At 39.8% G+C, this 13,247-nt stretch overlaps 1 protein-coding gene and 1 non-coding gene across 12 annotated transcripts in view; both read left to right on the top strand.

The window, feature by feature from the left end:
* The window catches only part of EIF2AK4 (eukaryotic translation initiation factor 2 alpha kinase 4), a 106,151-nt gene that overhangs the window by 5,946 nt on the left and 86,958 nt on the right, over positions 1–13,247 (top strand). For all 11 annotated transcript variants that reach the window (XR_012414780.1, XR_012414781.1, XR_012414777.1 and 8 more), the window contains 2 exons: positions 3,456–3,558; positions 11,161–11,313. Coding sequence is in view for 4 of the 11 variants with exons in the window: in XM_045395279.3 (XP_045251214.2) it covers positions 3,456–3,558; positions 11,161–11,313 (256 nt within the window). In the remaining 7 variants the exon portion in view is untranslated. The remainder of the gene's footprint in view (positions 1–3,455; positions 3,559–11,160; positions 11,314–13,247) is intronic.
* On the top strand, positions 13,075–13,176 carry LOC123575028 (small nucleolar RNA U13). The gene has a single exon (XR_006700198.1). It is a non-coding gene; the product is annotated as a small nucleolar RNA U13 (small nucleolar RNA).

Here is a 13,247-nt window from a genome sequence, read left to right on the forward strand (position 1 = left end):
GCTGTCCTTCCTCTCAGTGGGGTACTGCTGGCGAGTGTCCATCGTGCAGGGCTGTGCCATGCACTGCAGGATGCTTAGCATCCCTGGCCCCCACCTACCAATGCCACGAGTGTCCTCCAGGCATTGAAACAACCAAATAACCTGCATATTTCCAAATTCCCCCTGAAGGCTATGTCACCTCTGGTTGAGAACTTTTAGTTAGAGATGGGATTTCACTGTGTTAGCCAGGATGGTCTTGATCTCCTGCCCTCGTGATCCGCCTGCCTCAGCCTCCCAAAGTGCTGGGATTACAGGCGTGAGCCACTGCACCCAGCCAGCCATCAGCCCTTAAGTATGTATATTTGGTGTAATCTTTCCCCATACATCCCACATGCAAAGGCAGGTTGGCCTGGATGGCGTTAAGTAGTTAGAACTTACTGGATGGGGAACCAGTGAAGGTTTCTGAGAAGGAAAGGGACAAATAAAAGGAAACTGTGCTTTACACAGTGGGTGGTAAATTTATGGAATTTATTATCCTAAAAAGTGATAGGGAGGATATGAAAAGACAGATAGGTCAAAATTGAGCTCCTTGAAGTCAGTAACCGTTCTTAGCCCCCAAAACTGTACTGAGAGTATTATAGTAGGTATACTATACCTACTATAAAAATATTAATGAAGCATTAATGGAAAAAGATCATTAAAAATTTATGAAAGGAAATTAAGACAGTGCCTCTCTAGGTTTTTTTTTTTTCCTGACACCAAATACATTACGCCTTTTCTGATACCGTGTGGGTGTCCAATAGTTCAGTTCAGTTCTGACATTATCTGTAGTTAGCATAGACCCCACAGATTAAGGACTCAGTTCCACAAGATTGCCTCCATTTCTGATGCTAGTTGCAAGTCCCAATACTTCTGACCATTTATAGCCAGTATTTATAACTGGCTATAAATTTGGGGGTTTCCACCGCCCCCTCCTAAGTTGCGATAATTGCTAGAATGCGTCACAGAACTCAGTTTCTGTGAGTTGCATTTACTTTGTCATGAAGTTTGTCATAAAGGATACGGCTGCGGAAGAGCCACATGGAAGAATTATGAAGGGTCAGGTGTGTGGGAAGAGGTACAGAGCTTCCACACCCTCTTCAGGCACGGCACCCTCCCAGCACCTCCCTGTGTTCTTCAACCAAGAATCTCCCTGAACCCTGTCGTTTAGGGGTTTTTACGGAGGTTTCATTATGTAGAGATGATTGATTAATTAAATCTTTGGCCACTGGTGATTGAACTTGATCTTCAGCCCTCTACTCCTCCCCAAAGATCTGGGATGGGACTGAAATTTCTCACCCTGTAATCAAGGCTTAGTTTTTCTGGTGACCAGTCCTGATCCTGAAGCTACCCAGGTACTGACCAGAGTTACCTCATGAGCCCTAACTCCAGTATGGTTGGAAGGGATTTGTTATGAAAAACATAAGATGCTCTTCTCACCCCTGTTGCTCAGGAAATTCCAAGGGTGACAGGATCTCTGTGCCAGGAACAGGGATCAAGACCAAATATATAATTTTTTATTATACCATAGCCTCAAGAATTCAAAGTGTTTATTCTTGAAAAATCAAAATAAAGAAAAAGTTATATGTGCTATAATGTTATACATATATAAGTGCTAAAATATTAATTATAGCATTATTTGTGAAAGTAAAGCAATTGGAAGCAGTCTAAATGTCAAACACTAGAGCGAGGTTTCTTCACCTTGGCAATACTGACATGTGGGCAGTTGTTGTGGGGGCCGTCCTGGGCTTCGTGGGATATTTAGTAGCATCCCTGACCTCTGTCTGCTAGATGTTGGGAGTACGTTTCTCCCCAGGTTGTGACAATCAAAAAAAGTCTCTAGATGTTGACAGATATCCCCTGGGGCCAAAATCACCCCTGGTTAAGAATCATGGCACTAGATAACTATTCAGGTAAATCTTAATGTGTCCACTTAATAAAAATATTATGGGATGATTGTTTTTAACATTGAAATGCTGATAAAAAGTTAAAAAGCAAGCATTATAATATCAGCTACATAAACTATGAATTATATGGCAAGGAAATAAAGAGAACATTAGAATTTTCTTTGAAGTTTAATTAGCATCATTGATGAATTTTTCACCATTCTGTTAATATTGCTGTATAATGATTACTTATTTTTTAAATTATGACAAAAAGCTGAATTTAGGGTAATATTCTTACCCTTTTGAATACAGTACAGGAAAACATTGCTTTTCTGCAGAATAGTCCTTGATACCACTGTGAAAGAGAGACTCCTGGGTTAGATTCTGGAATTCTGGAAATTTCAGCCCCATCCCAGACCTTTGGGGAGGAATTCTGGAAATTCTAAATTCTGGAAATTTCAGCCCCATCCCAGCTCTTTGGGGAGGGAGGAATCTAACCCTGGATTCTATACGTAGACTGAGGACTGTATGGTTGGTTTTTCTATTCTTTCCCTCATATAAACTACTTTCTGTCAAGTTTTATCTACAGAAATAGATAATGATCATAGCACCCTGTCATACTGAAGCATTGAGAGAACGCATAGATAAGTGCATACTCAAGACTTCACGGGGTGAAATGGCATGAATTACTCAGAAATGCTTGGTAAAAAGTGATGAGTCATCATCTCTTCAGTTAAAATTAAATAACTCCTATTTAATCTCAGAGAGTTGTTATTGGATATTTATTGGTTGGGAATGAAATGAAATCCGAGGGCTGGTTGTGTAATTTCCTTGAGTTGAAAATGTTGACTTAGATGAGCTCTAGGCAGAGTTGCAGAGAGTGTACATGACTAGATGTATTTATACACAGGAAGTGAGCATTTCCACCTTGTTTCCATCAGAATGAGTGATTGGGATGCAGCAGTGTGTTGTGGGAATACTAGAGGGATCGCCAGGGCTCCGTCTCACCTAGTTATTCTTGTTCTGCTTTATGCTAGAGCACACCTGAGTGCAGAGCACTTGGCCTTGCCAGTGAGCTGTCAGAGCTAGGTTAATGCACATCGGCTGCAAGCTAGGGTAGAGAATTACCATACAGAGGAGCACATGGTTAAGTTACTAGGCTAGAGTCAGCCACAGAACTGGAATGATTTTGTTTGTTTGTTTGTTTTTTAAGCGAAGAACTCAGAGTTAGGGATCCAGGGCAAATCACAGGAAATAAATAGTAATTGATGTTGGGAAATTTCAATCGGATTGTAAAGCTGAAATTAGATACAGGGGTCAAGGAAGTCTGACAGCTCAGACAGAAGGCTTTGGCCAGCCCAGTTCTTCCCTGTAGGATGCGGGTGACTCCACTGTGTCAACTGGAGTTACAGGGATATGTTGAAGTCCCTTTGAGATTAAGGACCTCAGGCCCAGAGTGCTTTCAGTTTAGCAAATATTGATGCAAACAGGCTATACTTTCTGGAGTAACTCTTTTTTTTTTTTTTTTTTTTTTTTTTTTGCCTTTTCCAGAGTTCCTGCAATAGAGTTAAAAAATGCCAAAGGTCTATCAAATGAAAGTGTTAATTTGTTAAAATCTCGCCTAGAAGAACTGGCCAAGAAACACTGTGGGGAGGTAAGATTTGTTAAACTGGAATTAAGACAGTAAACTTCCCCATTGCACCTCAAATCCAATTTTGAGTAGCATGTTTTGTGTTTTATTGGTTCTACAAAAGGGAACATTGTGATTTTTATTTATTTAATAGGATTAATGAAATGTGTAGTCTATAGATGGTACTATTGATGCTGAAGAATGTTTCTGAAAACATTCAGAAACATGGGCCCCATCCCATGTCGGGGATGGTGGCTCACACTTGTAATTCCAGCACTTTGGGAGGCTGAGGTGGGAGGATCACTTGAGTCCAGAAGTTTGAGGCCAACCTGAGCAAAATGGCGAGCACTTGTCTCTAAAAAATTCACTGAGTGTGGTGGTGTATGCCGATAGTGCAAGCTACTCAGGAGGCTGAGGTGGGAGAATTGCATGAGCCCAGGAGTTTGAGGTTACAGTGAGCTATGATCACACCCCTTCACTCCAGCCTGGGCCATAGAGCAAGATCCTGTCTCTTAAAAATAAAAAAAGAAGAATTTTTCTGAAAACAGTTGATGTGAACCCAGCCACACTTTTTGTACACTTTGGATCTGGCATCATGACTTGATCTTGACTTGAACCTTTTTGTTGGAAAAATGCGTCAGACAAGCAATTTCTGACTACCTCTCCCCTTTGCATATCAGAGGAATTTGTTGTTTTCTTTCTCAATAATTAGCGACACACTCTACTCCTTCAATGTCTATCATATACCTGAGCATTTACACTGAGTTCAGTACTCATTCTTTTTTAATCTGCTGAACATTAGGATCTACATATGAGTTCTCTCTTGGGTGGCACAGCTCTCTCTGGAAGGCAAGACTAAGTGTCTTCTGGAGGCAGAGTATGGCTGTGCTTTCCTTAGGCCAGACCAGTTCCCTCGAAGTATAACACTTGTTTGCCTCACTTTTGTGTAAAATCACTCAGTGTTTTTACCTGGCAGCTCATGCTTAACGATCCCTTTATGTGAAAGCTGAGAAGAGGTGCCCTCGGCTTCCATGTCTGTTTCAGACTTTTATTAGAGATAACCACAGGTAACATTCACCTCACAGAAAGTAACTGGACAGATTTTTACTTGCTTTTCATAACACAATGAGTCATAGTACAATCCATGGACTGCGTTTTAGCTGTAAAAATTGTGTCCATTGAAGTTGCTGCTTCCAAGAACTTCAGTGATTGATGAGATATAGAAAGTGAGTGTAGAACAGCCTGGATTAAAAAACTAGGCCTTGGGAATGATTCCAAAGTTCTTTCTAGTATACGGGACTCCAGTGTCTAACTGAAATATGAAGTTATATGGAAAATTCAACTACAGAGAAACTTCTGGTTTCCTGGATTTTTGATTTGTGTTTAATTTTTTTTTTTTTTTTTTTTTTTTTTTTTTTTTTTTTTTGAGAGACAAAATCTCACCATCTTGCCCAGGCTGGTCCCAAACTCCTGGCTCAAGCAATCCTCCTACCTCAGCCTCCCAAAGTGCTAGGTTTACAGGCCCAAGCCACCACACACAGCCTGATTTAAATTTTTATTTTGAGATAATTATATATTTATATATACCTCTTACCCAATTTGCCCCAACAGTAACAGTTTGCTGCACTGTAGTACAATGTCATAACCAGGATATTGACATTGATACAATCAAGATACAGAATATTGTTCTCACCACAAGGATCTCTCATGTTGCCCTTCTGCAGCTACTCCCTAAACTCTACCCTCTCCACATCTGCGTTGCTCCTTGGGTCCTAAGGCCCTAGCCAGTGTGCGTTCTACTCTTTACCTTTCAGGGTCATCTTACACTTGTTTTATTTGTAATGTCCGGGGTTTTTTAGTTGTATTTGGTAGGAGGAATAGGAAAAAGTAGGTATACTCCATCTTCCCAGAAGTGGAAGTCCTGATTTGTGATTTTTAATATTTACTATGGTCCCAGTAACTAGTAAGAGTCCCATGCCTTTCCTGTCTGTTCCACTGCAGCTGCCTTTTGTGAAGGGAACATGTCCTGATTATTGAAAGAGGCAGAAACTGGTAAAGACATGGTAGTGTTGTACACCCGTGTTTATAGCAGCGTTATTCACAAGAACAAAAAGGTGGAAACAACCCTGGGTCCACTGACAGGTGAATGGATAAACAAAATGTGGTATATACATATAAGGGAATATCATTCAACCTTAATAAGGAAGGAGGTTCTGACACGTGCTACGGAATGAATGAACCTTGAGGACATTATGCTAAGTGAAAGAAGCTGGTAACAAAAAGGCAAACACTATATGCTTCCACTTACATGAGGTACCTTGAGTAGTCGAGTTCACAGAGGCAGAAAGTAGAACAGTGGTTGCTAGGAGCTATGGGGAGGAGAGAATGGAAAGTTATTTAATGAGTACAGTTTGAGAAGAAGAAACAGTTCTGGAAATGGATGATGGAGATGGTTGTACAACAATGTGAATGTACTTAATGCTACTGAGCATATATTTAATGGTTAAAATAGTAAATATGCTGTGTACATTTTGCCACAATTTAAAAAACACAGGCGTACCTCTAATTGTGCTTTACTTTATTACATTTCACAGATTATTGTGTTTTTTACAAATGGAAGGTCTGTGGCAACCCTGCATTGAGCAAGTCTATCAGTGTCATTTTTCCAAACAGATGTGCTCACTTTATGTCTCGGTGTCACATTTTGGTAGTTTTCACGATGCTTCAACTTTTTCATTATTACTATATTTGTTTTGATGATCTGTTATCCATGACCTTTGATGTTACTATTGTAATTGTTTTGGGGCACCATAGACTCTGCCCATGTAGACAGCAAAGTTATTTGATCAATGTTGTGTGTGTTCTAACTACTGACCAGCCATTCCCCTCTCTCCCTCCCTCTCTTCTTGGGCCTCCCTATTCCCTGAGACACAGAAATATTGATATTAGCCCAATTAATAACCATACAATAGCCTTAAATGTTCAATAAAAAGAAAAGTTGCATGTCTATCTTTAAATCAAAAGCTAGAAATGATGAGGTTTAATGAGGAACGCTGTTGAAAACCAAGATAGGCCAAAAGGCCTCTTACACTAAACAGTTAGCCAAGTTGTGAATGCGAAGGAAAAGTTCTTGAAGGAGAATAAAAGTGCTACTCAAGGCCGGGCGCGGTGGCTCAAGCCTGTAATCCCAGCACTTTGGGAGGCCGAGACGGGCGGATCACGAGGTCAGGAGATCAAGACCATCCTGGGTAACACAGTGAAACCCCCTCTCTACTAAAAATACAAAAACTTAGCCGGGCGAGGTGGCAGGCGCCTGTAGTCCCAGCTACTCTGGAGGCTGAGGCAGGAGAATGGCGTGAACCCGGGAGGCGGAGCTTGCAGTGAGCTGAGATCTGGCCACTGCACTCCAGCCTGGGTGACAGAGCGAGACTCCGTCTCAAAAAAAAAAAAAAAAAAAAAAGTGCTACTCAAGTGAACACATGAATGATAAGAAAGCAAAACAGCCTTATTGCTAATATGGAGAAAGTTTTAGTGGCCTGGAAAGAAGATTAAATTAGCCGCCACATTCCCTTATGCCAACGCATAATCCGGATCAAGGCCCTAACTGTCTTCAATTCTGTGAATGCTGAGAAGAGATGAGGGAGCTGCAGAAGAAAAGTTAAAAGGTAGCAGAGCTTGGTTCCTGAGGTTTAAGGAAAGAAGCCATCTTCATAACATAAAAGTGCAAGGTGAAGCAGCATGTGGTCATGAAGAAGCTTCAGCAAGTTATCCAGAAGATCTAAGATAATTGATAAAGTTAGCTACAGATTTTCAGTGTAGATGAAACAGTCTTATATTGGAAGAAGATGCCATCTGGGATTTTCACAGCTAGAGAGGAGAAGTCAATGTGTGGCTCCAAAGCCTTATTAAAGGATAGACTGACTTTCTTGTTAGGAGCTAATACAGTTGCTGACTTTTCAAAAGTTGAGGCCAGTGCTCACTTACCATTCCAAAGTTCTAGGACCCTTAAGAATTTTGCTAAATCTCCTTTGTCTTTATAAATGGAAAGGCAAAGCCTGTATGATGGCACATCTGTTACAGCAGGGTTTACTGAGTATTTTAAGACCATTGTTGAGACCTACTGCCCTGAAGAAAAAAGATTCCCGTTAAAATATTATTGCTCATTGACAGCATACCTAGTCACCCAAGAACTCTGATGGAGATGTACAAGGAGATTATTGTTGTTTTCATGCCTGCTAACACAACATCCATTCTGCAGCCTGCAGATGAAGGAGTCATTTTGACTTTCATGTGTTATTATTTAAGAAATACATTTTACAAACTTATAGCTGCCATAGATAGTGATTCCTTTGATCTGATGTATCTTAGCAAAGTAAATGGAAAACCTTCTGGAAAGGATTCACCATTCCAGGTGCCATTAAATACATGATTTATGGAAAGGGGTCAAAATATCAACATGAACAGGAGTTTGGAATATGATTCTGACCCTCATGGATGACTCTGAGGGGTTCAATACTTCACTGGAAGAAGTAACTGCAGAAGTGGTGGAAATATCAAGAGGACTATTACTAGAATTAGAAGTGGAGCCTGAAGATGTGACTGATTTGTTGCAACCTCATGATAAAACTTTAACAGATGATTAGTTGCCTCTTATAGATGAGCAGGGAAAGTGGTTTCTTGAGTGGTTCCTGAAGATGCTGTGAACATTGTTGAAATGACAATCGAGCATGTAGAATATTTCATAAACTTTGTTTTGAAGCAGCAGCAGGGTTGGAGAGGATTGACCCCAACTTTGAAAGAAGTTCAACCGTGACTCAAAGCTATCAAACAGCATTGAATGCTACAGAGAAATCTTCCATGAAAGAAAGAGTCAATCGATGCAGCAATCTTCATTGTTGTCTTTTTAAGAAATTGCCGCAACCACCCCAGCCTTCACCAGCCACACCCTGATCAGTCAGCAGCCGTCATCAAGACAAAACCCTCTGTCTGCAAAAAGATTATGTCGTCCTGAAGGTTCAGATGATCATTTGTATTTCTTAGCAATAAAGTATTTTAAAATTGAGGTATATACATTGATTTCTACAGACATAATGCTATTTTACACCTAATAGACTACCATACAGTATCAACATAACTTTTTTTTTTTTTTTTTTTTGATACGGAGTCTCGCTCTGTCGCCCAGGCTGGAGTGCAGTGGCCGGATCTCAGCTCACTGCAAGCTCCACCTCCCGGGTTTACGCCATTCTCCTGCCTCAGCCTCCTGAGTAGCTGGGACTACAGGTGCCCACCACCTCACCCGGCTAGTTTTTTGTATTTTTTAGTAGAGACGGGGTTTCACCATGTTAGCCAGGATGGTCTTGATCTCCTGACCTCGTGATCCGCCCATCTCGGCCTCCCAAAGTGCTGGGATTACAGGCTTGAGCCACCGTGCCCGGCCAACATAATTTTTATATGCACTGGGAAACCAAAAACTGTGTGTGACTTGCTTTATTGTGACATTGCTTTATTGAAGTGGTCTGAGACTGAACCTGTAATGTCTCCGAGGGCCGCCTGTGCTAGCGTTCATCTGAGTCATCGTCATATAATGAGATTTGAATGGACATTAAACATGGGAAGGCACTGCGCAAATCTCTTCTTGTTTATCTAAAATTCGTTTCCATTAAGTCTGAAGTACTGGAAAGTCTAAAATAGACATAATTCTAAAGAAATTTTTTTTATTTTCAAGTAAAATAGAGTATAATTAGGTACTAAAGCATGGCATAGGGATTCATTGCGGTATGGCATTCACTGAAACTTGCCTTTTAAAACTAGGAGTCATTTAATTATTTGAATGGAAATAAGTACTCAGAAACAGCTTGTTCTTAAGCACTTCCAATTGCTTATGAATGATTTTTAATCTATACACACCTCTTTGTCATGTGAAAGTAAACGTAAGTATACTCTATTTTTTCAAATTTTTAAAGCCAAGTTTATTTTTTTATTAATTTATTCAACAAATATTTATTGTTTGTGTACCATGTGTCAAGTGCTATTCCAGCACTGGGAAAACCACAGTGAGCAAACCACACCGTGGGCTGCAGTGGGAAGGGAACAGACAGAAGGCAGTCAAATAACTGCACAACCAACCAGGCAGTTATAAGTGCCATGAAGAAAATCGGGGAGAGGGGTCTAGAGAGTGTGACGGTGGAGTGGCTGTTCTTTACAAGGCGTTCAGGAGAGGCCTTCAAGACTTGAGCAGAGGTCTGAAGGAGGCCAGTGAGCCCTGTAGCACCAGGCAAGTAGGAGGCAAGAGCCAGTTTGGAAAGCAGTTCTTTTCATCCAGTCTTAGAAGGTTTATCAGATCGATTTGTACAGAAAACTCTAGCAAAGTAAATAGAACAGCAAAAGAAAAACCCTCCACATCTTGGCTTCTGCCTCCTTTTTGGTTTAGAAGTGGTTTCTCTTTGACATGATAGAAATTGCCTACTTTCCCCAGCTTTCCTTAGAAGAGCTTTTCTTAGAATAACCTGCCTCTTAGACTGTAGACTAGTGTTTCTGACTCTAAAGTGAAATATATCCAGTAAATGGCACAGCTTGTGGTGTAAGAAAAAATGCATTAACATCACCCAACAAGAGCTGTGCTTTCTTTGTATTTGCTCCCCAAAAGAAAGGCAGGATACCAAATGAACTAACTTTATATTTTTGTGTACAATGACTTCTATTATTATTTACCACCCTGTTAAGTCCCTTTAGAAACGGTTTCAAACATATAATGAAAATAAGAATTTTAAAATTGCTTCATTGTAACTGAGAAAAAAATCTCAATGTTATGTTCCTCATCTGCAGAAGGATTGGCACTCTTTACCTCTTTGGGGTTGGGTAATCACTCAGGGAGGGGTCTCAGAAACCTTTATTCCATTGATTTATCAACCCAAGTATGACTTGCGTCTCCTGGGGGTAAGGGAAAGGGGCTTCCTATGTTCACATAAAGAATGTGTGAAAGGGAGACTATTTTCTTCCTCATTCTAGATGTGAATGCTTCTGTAAGTGGAAATAAAGTACTTTCTAAGTGTTTATCAGCCTCTTATATAAAATACTTTCTAAGTATTTATCAGCTTCTTATTGAAACGTTACTAACAAGGAGATAATGAGGCCTTTAAATATTTGCCTCTGTACTCCCAACAGAATATTTTCAGTATGTTGCATAGACAGATAAAGCTCTGATGTTAGCAATGAGTATTCTCTGCCCAACTCTCATTATGTAGACAGGTTTTCTAGTTAGGAAGACAGCTTTTACTTTCATGCAGTCTTAAATGTTTTATCAGATTTATTTCTAAAGAAAAATATTTTTTTGGATTTATTATAGAGAAAATGCCAATAAGTTGAATAGGTCTACAAAAGAAAAGTGAAGCTTTTTATTTACCTAGGTAATCATCTGTCTTGATAATAACACAATGCAATGGGCCCTTTAAAAGCTTTTTCCTGCTGTGATTGTCTCATATACCAAATTCAGAATATGTCATATCGAAAAGAATAATAGCATTCTAAGTGGGCCTCTGACTGCCGATTTGATTTCCTGTTCTGTAGCCTCTCCTGTTTGGGCCTTCCCATTGTTTGATCATTTGTGGTTGATTTTTATGCATTTAGGTGATGATCTTTGAACTGGCTTACCACGTGCAGTCATTTCTCAGTGAGCATAACAAGCCCCCTCCCAAGTCTTTTCACGAAGAAATGCTGGAAAGGCGGGCTCAGGAGGAGCAGCAGAGGCTGTTGGAGGCCAAACGGAAAGAAGAGCAGGAGGTGAGATGCCCTTGTCCATGTCTGTGTGCATGCCAGCCTGGAGAATTGCAAACTACTGTAGGTTTCATCTGTCTCTGCCTACAAACTTATCTTTAAGTTTTGCCCAACCTTTCATTCAAGAAAGGTAGATGCATGTGAGAGTATGAAAAAGTGAGCCAGATGTGGTGGCTCACATCTGTAATCCCAGCACTTTGGGAGGCCAAGGCGGGCGGATCACAAGGTCAGGAGATCAAGACCATCTTGGCTAACATGGTGAAACCCCATCTCCACTAAAAATACAAAAAAGATTAGCCAGGCATGGTGACGGGCACCTGTAGTCCCAGCTACTTGGGAGGCTGAGGCAGGAGAATGGTGTGAACCTGGGAGGCGGAGCTTGCAGTGAGCCGAGATCACGCCACTGCGCTCCAGCCTGGGCCACAGAGCAAGACTCCATCTCAAAAAAAAAATAATATGAGTGATTCCCTCTTGACACTTATCAATACTGCCCCTTAGAGCCCTCAGTCCAGGTCTTAAAGAAATAAAAGAGAAGAGAAAAGAAGCTGTTTAACCAAACCACCTGTGGTCTTTTGGAGCTTGTGAGGGTGTACAGGAATTCACTGTGTTTTAGAGGCTATTTTCTTCTTCCCTGTGCGAGACAAGTATCTCATGCCCAAATGAGTAGCAAAAGTCAGATAATAAATTTTTTGTTCAAACATTTAGATGTATATATTATCTTTGATTTAAAGGATTTTAAAAATAAGACAGTTTACATCCTTATGCAAACAGATTAAAGAAAAAATACAAGTGGTTACTGTTTGTATTTAAATCAAAGATAATATATGCATCTAAATGGTTACCATTTGTATTTTATAAACTCCTGTTTATATCCTGTGCTGACAGTCTAAAGCTTTGTTTAAATACAGGTTTGTTTAAATACAAATAGTTGCCATTTGTATTTAAATCAAAGATAATATATACATCAAATGGTTACCATTGGTATTTTTCTTTAATTTGTTTGCATAAGGATATAAACTCCTGTCTTATTTTTAAAATCTTTTAAATCAAAGATAATATATGCATCTAAATTTCCTTTTTGATTTTAATTTATTTTTCCAAATGTTTAAATTTGTATTTGTTTTTTCTATTTAGTACTTTAATCAACTTATCTAGAGCTTATTTTGATTCAGGTTATTAAAAAAAGCCTAAGTGTATTTTTCTTAGGCATTTTCCTAACACATTTATTAAATAATAATTCTTTAAGTGATTCGTAATACTTCCTTTATATGTTTAAAAATAGTTTAATGTATTTTAATATTAATAGCAAACTTGCAAGAACTGCATAGAAGACAGATAACGTTAAAAACATGTACTTCCATCTAGGACAACTCAGTTAGAAAAGTATAGTGAGGCCAGTTGTGGTGTCTCACGCCTGTAATTTGGGAGGCTGAGGCAGGTGGATCACTTGAGGCCAGGAGTTCGAGACCAGCGTGGCCAACGTGGCAAAATCCTATCTCTACTAAAAATTTAAAAATGAGCCGGGCGTGGTGGCTCACACCTGTAATCCCAGCTACTCAGGAGGCTGGGGCACAAGAGTTGCTTGAACTCGGGAGGTGGAGGTTGCAGTGAGCCAAGATCATTCCATTGCACTTCAGCCTGGGGGACAGCTAGACTCTGTCTTCAAAAAAAAAAAAAAGAAAAACATAGTGAATGGGTGTAATCTACTGTATGATAAGAATGCCACAAACCGTTTAGTTGCCATCAATAAAAAATGTACTTGTTTTGATCCTTCTGTAGTTGATAAGCTTGATGATTGGGTGTTCACACACAGGTGAGATACGCCACCCTTGAACCTTGTTAGGACATCAGCACATTACCCATCTGACATGAAAGCAAAAGAAAGAAAGAAAAGAATTTACTTGTTTTTAAAAAAAATCTAAATACTAGCATTATCCAGA

This window comes from Macaca fascicularis, chromosome 7, assembly GCF_037993035.2.
Source record: "Macaca fascicularis isolate 582-1 chromosome 7, T2T-MFA8v1.1".
Taxonomy (NCBI): Eukaryota; Metazoa; Chordata; class Mammalia; order Primates; family Cercopithecidae; genus Macaca; species Macaca fascicularis.